Source organism: Nanorana parkeri, unplaced genomic scaffold, assembly GCF_000935625.1.
Source record: "Nanorana parkeri isolate BGI_ZX_2015 unplaced genomic scaffold, ASM93562v1 scaffold1242, whole genome shotgun sequence".
NCBI classification, from domain to species: domain Eukaryota; kingdom Metazoa; phylum Chordata; class Amphibia; order Anura; family Dicroglossidae; genus Nanorana; species Nanorana parkeri.
In genome coordinates, this window is record NW_017307510.1 from 265,407 (window position 1) to 271,384 (window position 5,978).

Sequence of the window (5,978 nt, forward strand, 5' to 3'; positions counted from 1 at the left end):
ACATTAATAATAATAATACTATTAATAATAATAATCATCATCATAATAATGTTCATTTGGGCTGTAATTACAGGTATTCGGCCATATCTCTCCTGGAATGTCTCTGTTAACCACTCCTCTTCTTCCTCTGCAGATGTTCGGCTGTGGCTCTGTGGCTCAGGTGGTCCTTAGTAAAGGATCCCATGGTCAGTTCTTGACTGTCAATCTGGCTTTCGGTTTTGCTTGCATGTTGGGTATTCTCATATCCGGACAAGTTTCAGGTGAGGTTGAACCCCTTTTAAATGATAAAAAATATTTAAAATGAAACAGGATAAGCTTAGCTAGAATTTATAAAAAAACACATTGTACTACAAAAAACATTAATAATAATTAATAAAAAGTGTCACTTATAATTTACAGGTGGACATCTCAACCCCGCTGTGACGTTTGCACTATGTATCATAGCACGAGAACCATGGATCAAGTTTCCTGTATACACCTTGGCACAGACCCTGGGTGCCTTCCTCGGAGCGGGCATCGTCTATGGCTTGTATTATGGTAGGTGCCTTTTTATAATGTTTTTATTTTATAGCTGAATGTCTGCAGGGTGAGATCTCAGGCACTGCTGACTCTGACATCTAGTCCCACCAGATCTGGGGTGAGATTTGGCAATGTCACTATTAGGGCAGTAAAGTGCGCTCCTACGATCCGTTCAGATGCCGCATAGCTGCTCTCCATTCCCCCAACTGCAGTTTTGGTTGCCTGTCAACAGGCTCTGCGCTGCCAGTAATGCCTCCTCTCCTATGGGCACTCCCCTCAAGTGGGTCCTCATTGCTAGGCAGAGGGATGGCTCTGTCTGCCTAGTGTTCTCTCTTCACATTGGCAGGTGGTGCTGTGTCATTTTCTATAAATGTCACAAGCCCAGCTCTCTGGGGGTTGTAATAGCGTTTGCTTCCTGGCACCTATACCTTCTGCCCAGCCTTGCCCCTGGATTGCTTCTCCTACTGACCCCCTTGTCTGGATGTGGATTACTCTATTGATTGTGTGTCTTGACTCCTTCTCTGAAAATGATTACTCTACTGGTTGTTGCCTGCCCTGACCCCTTCTCTGAAAATGATTACTTTACTGATTGCTGCTTGCCCTGACCCCTTTCCTGGATATGGCTTACTCTACTGATTGCTGCCTGCCCTGACCCCTTTTCCTGAATATAAATTACGCTACCAATTGCTGCCTGCCCTGACCCCTTTTCCTGAATATAAATGACGCTACCAATTGCTGCCTGCCCTGCCCCAGTTGAGCTGCCCTGTCCATCTCAGACCACTGCAAGCTCAGTGAACAGCCAGTTGCTACCCTGGTCATTCCTGCACACAGCATTGGTCTTGAATCTACCTTCTTAAAGCCATGTGACGCGGTACATGAACTCTTTCTCTCTGAGGGTTGCTGGGGAGAATAGAGTATTGCGTCTTAAGACCTGCAGAGCATCCAAGTACCTGTAGGCATCAAAGTATCTGTAGGCCTACTTGACTTACGGTAAAGGTGGCTGCTATAGGTGAAATGGCGCTGATGTCTCGCTATTTTGGCAGAAAAGGACACGAACCAGTAAACCTTACAGTCACTACTATGTTGCTCACTGTTCTCCTTGCTGGAGAAAGAGCTGTACCTTCCACCTCTCTTGCAGCTTCTTTATAATTACCCCACCAGTCATTGGGGGGCATGAAGAAGCAAAGCTCAGAGCCTCTACCAACATGGCCACCTCCACACAGAGACACATTATAGGTGCGTGGTAATGGGGACAAGATTGGCTACAGGCAGTCCACAGGCCATACAGGTGACTAGTCCTTTGTCCTTTGTTGCCTCTTTTTGGGCATGGCTTGCACAGTTTAGGTCTCCTTTACAGCTGCTTTGTATTTGTTAAAAAGGTTTGTTCCATACGAGGTCCACCTGCAACTCCTATGACAGGATATAACTTTTTAATGAGCAGTAAATGTGACGAAGTCGAAGTGACAACAATGTGTCTGACGGTTTGAACTTCCTGCCCGTCCATCTCAGTAGGCTTTGTAACACTTTATAGGGATTTAAAAAACATTTAACAACTTCCTCCGACTCCAGCATACTTCCCATCATACCACAGCTCCTTAAAACGACGTTTCTGAGTGTACCTCATGTCGGGAGAGGCCGTTTTGTGAGCAATCTTTCCGTCATGAAAATCCAGGAAGACGTTTTTACAAACTCCCCACAATTAGACAAGTGTGAAACGCTAATAAGAAGCTTACCGAGATTTTCCACGATAAACCTGTAATTTAGCTTTCCAAACAGGACAGGATTCCGCCCAAGAGGTGGGTACGGTGTGAGTGAATTATGGAACATAACACATCACTAGAAAATTGCAGGAAACCATTAGAATAACTTTTGGGTGGCATTTGGAAGCCTCTTGTTTTTTTGTCACGAGTCCCAATTGGATGTAAACCCTGTAAAACAGGTTCCGACAAAACTTCCAACAAACACACTCACTCCAGTCACTTCATTGTTTGGAAGGCAACCAAGGTACTAGCAGTAGCAGACCTTAAAGGATACGAAGTGCTAACAGCACAAGAACAATATAAAATATTGTATCATTGTTTCATGGCGGTGTCTCATGATCTTATATTAACTCCTCACTACCTGGAAGGCAAAACATTTTTAGCATCCATAGTCTGATCTATTATCTGATACAATACCATTAGCATCAGGATCTGGAAAATCCCAGATTAGCCCTCAACTGTGGATATCTATTTGTTGGCTCGCGTTTTGCACTTTAAATTCCCACAATGGGTTTGGCAAACAAGTCTCAAGCACTTGATTGGATTTCATGTTCATAATACACTATATTGCCAAAGTATTGGGACGCCGACCTTTACACGCACATGAACTTTAATGGCATCCCAGTCTTAGTGCGTAGGGTTCAATATGGGATTGGCTCCGCCCTTTGCCGCTATAACAGCTTCAACTTCTGGGAAGGCATCCACAAGGTTTAGGAGTGTGTCTATGGGAATGTTGGACCATTTGTGAGGTCAGGTACTGATGTTGGGGGAGAAGGACGGGCTCGCAGTCTCCGCTCTAATTCATACCAAAGGTGTTCTATCGGGTTGAGGTCAGGACTCTGGGCAGGCCAGTAAAGTTCCTCCTCCCCAAAGTCCCCCATCCATGTCTTTATGGACCTTGCTTTGTGCACTGGTGGGCAGTCATGTTGGAACGGGAATTTGCCATCCCCAAACTGTTCCCACAAAGTTGGGAGAATGAAATTGTCCAAAATGTCTCGGTAAGCTGATGCCTTAAAGGAGAACTATGAGGTGAGTGCTTTTCACTCTCCTCATAGTTCTAGCCGACCTGTGACAATGAGACTGTCACAGGTCGGCTCAGTAGATCGGGAAGTGAGCGAACAAATACCGGCGTTCGCTCACTTCTCGATCCTGTCACGGCTCTCTGCCGTGACAGGGGAGGCACTGGATTCCCCCTTCCCCGCTCTGATCCTCCAGCGCTGACTGGCGGAACGGATGGGGGCGGGTACAGCTGGCTCTGCCTCTAGATAGGCAGAGCCAGCTGTCACTCACGCAGCTGGGCGGATCCAGACATAATTGTCGGGATCCGCTTCAGCTGCGGCGTCTCAGTTTATAGTGAGCTGTAGCTCGCGGTATACTGAGCTTAGGGTGACGGGAGGACACTAGTTTGTGTCCTCCCATTACCCTAAGGAGAACTATGGGGAAAAGCCCTAACCCCATAGTTCTCCTTAAAGAGTTCCCTTCACTGGAACTAAGGGGCCAACCCCTGAAAAACCACCCCACACCATAATCCCCCCTCCACCAAACTTTACACACTTTAGCATGCGCTGACTCCGCTCTGTCATTTTATGTGGCCTACCACTTCCTGGCTGAGTTGCTGTTGTTCCCAGTTGCTTCCACTTTGTTATAATACCAGTAACAGGTGACCTCGGAATATTTAGTAGCGAGGAAATGTCACGGAACACCTGAATCCAATAATTTGGAGGGGTGTCCCAATACTTTTGGCAATATAATGTATGTGAATATGTATTAAATGTGATTACATATTCTGACCTCAAAACACACCAAGGCTAAGTTCACATGGATGCCAAAGGGCCAGGAAAAACAGGCGGTTGGTCCACGTTTATAGCATCACCACGGTCCCACCCTCCCATGGAAGGGCTACTTACAAATTAACATGGGGGCTGCTCAGGTCCACATACATTCCAGTCGCAGTGCTTCATCTGTGTACTATCTTTTAGGCCTCATTCACACAGAGGAGGACTTTACCACCCCTTGGAAAAGGAAAGGTGGTCTACAGTGGATTGTTTCTCAGGCAGTTGAGTGGCAGCTTGCAGATATTCAGGAGGTGATACCGCCATCTTGAAATACTATGACTGCGTGCCAAGTGCCACTCGGTTGCTGCATGGTCCTATTGACTTCAGTTGGGGCATTGGGCAAGCTAAACGTGGCAAACATGACACGCCGGGTTAAATTTGCCGCAAAGCGAACCATCATGGCCACAACAATGTGTACGGGGCTGAGTTGCTGCCGTGTTCAGCTGTAGGTTGACGGTCGAGGGGCCGCCCGTGTGAACTTGCTTGAAGTGTATCTAAACCCAAAATCAAAATGTTAATATAAGCAGTTTACCAGTCCTTGGATGTGGTGGCTGCAGGGCCGTCCCTACCCTATATGCCGCCTGAGGCAGTGGAGTTGGGGTGGGAAGTGGTGGTTAGTGGCGGGTGCTGCTGATGGTGCTGGGGGGAGAGCGGGTGCTGCTGCGGATGGTGGGGGGAAAAAATACAAAGCTAGGATGCTGCGACCGCCTCAGGCTGCCTCATCATAGGGCCGGCCCTGGGTGCCTGCATTTCTTTCTTCAGGCTTTTCCCAATTATTTCCACCTGGTGATCTGACTAGCACCTGTATCTATAGCAGAGCAGTGTTTTCACCTTGATACAGGAAGTTTGTTAGGACTATAGAACATCTCCTCATCTCCATGAAATAGGGGGAGGTATACTGTAGTCTCCAGAGAGAACTCTCTACTAAGATAGTTTTTAGAAGGGCATACAAAGAAGGCCGGGCAGATACAGGTAGCAGTGTGCACCTTGTGGTGTCTACTCCTAGGTCATTCCAAACATTTAAAAATGAAGGACAGATTCGCTTCAAGCTCCCAAAGGGAATTTTGCAGGATGGAGGCTGCTATCTCTAAAGAAAAGCTTCCTTATTGGGCGATCTTGCCTGCAATAAATAACATTCTGCCTGATTACACACGCATACACATGCAGAATCACATACATACACGCAATAGGTTGAACTTGATGGACCTGTGTCTTTATTCAACCTCAAATACTATGTCATTTGCTCTTATAATCTGGTTCTGAGGAATGTGCAGGAATGATTTCTTTTGCAGACTCATTTGATATCTGTGGTGTAGTCCTGATCGGATCTGTCACATATCTGAGCCTGATACCTGGTGGCGCACACACCCACGACCCGGAGCACAAAGCCCACATAGTAGAACCAAACCTCCCCATGTACACAACGCAACGACCCATCACCCCCTGGAGGTCACAGAGTTTTGTGCTCGGGACTACTATTGCATGGCTCCGGGTGGATTATTGACGACAGTGTTTGTGTTGCACTTTCTAATGACAAAGAACAATACTATGACCCGGGTCAGCGGTGCCAGGATTCTAATTCTCCGTCACACGCAGTTCAGAATTTCGTGTTTGTCAGGAACAGGAAACTCACACTTCAACAATAAACATCTTTACCGAAGAGATCAGCGCTGATCCCGCACAGGAAACCAAAAGGGAAGAAATCCATCTGGTCAGGTTTTCAGTTAGTAAGAACAAACTGACACTTTCGCGGCGTGGCAAGGCTTAAAGGGACATTGCACTTTTATTCAGACACAGCACTGGAAATATATATGTATAATAACCACCATTGGCACCGCCATTGCATCCAGTGCGCACTCTGTCT

The 5,978-nt window shown here is 46.7% G+C and overlaps 1 protein-coding gene across 1 annotated transcript in view; it reads left to right on the forward strand.

The window, feature by feature from the left end:
- LOC108797211 (aquaporin-3-like) overlaps nucleotides 1-5,978 on the forward strand; it is a 39,129-nt gene that overhangs the window by 23,106 nt on the left and 10,045 nt on the right. The window contains exons 2-3 of the mRNA XM_018568785.1: nucleotides 134-260; nucleotides 400-537. Coding sequence (XP_018424287.1) covers nucleotides 134-260; nucleotides 400-537 — 265 coding nt within the window. The remainder of the gene's footprint in view (nucleotides 1-133; nucleotides 261-399; nucleotides 538-5,978) is intronic.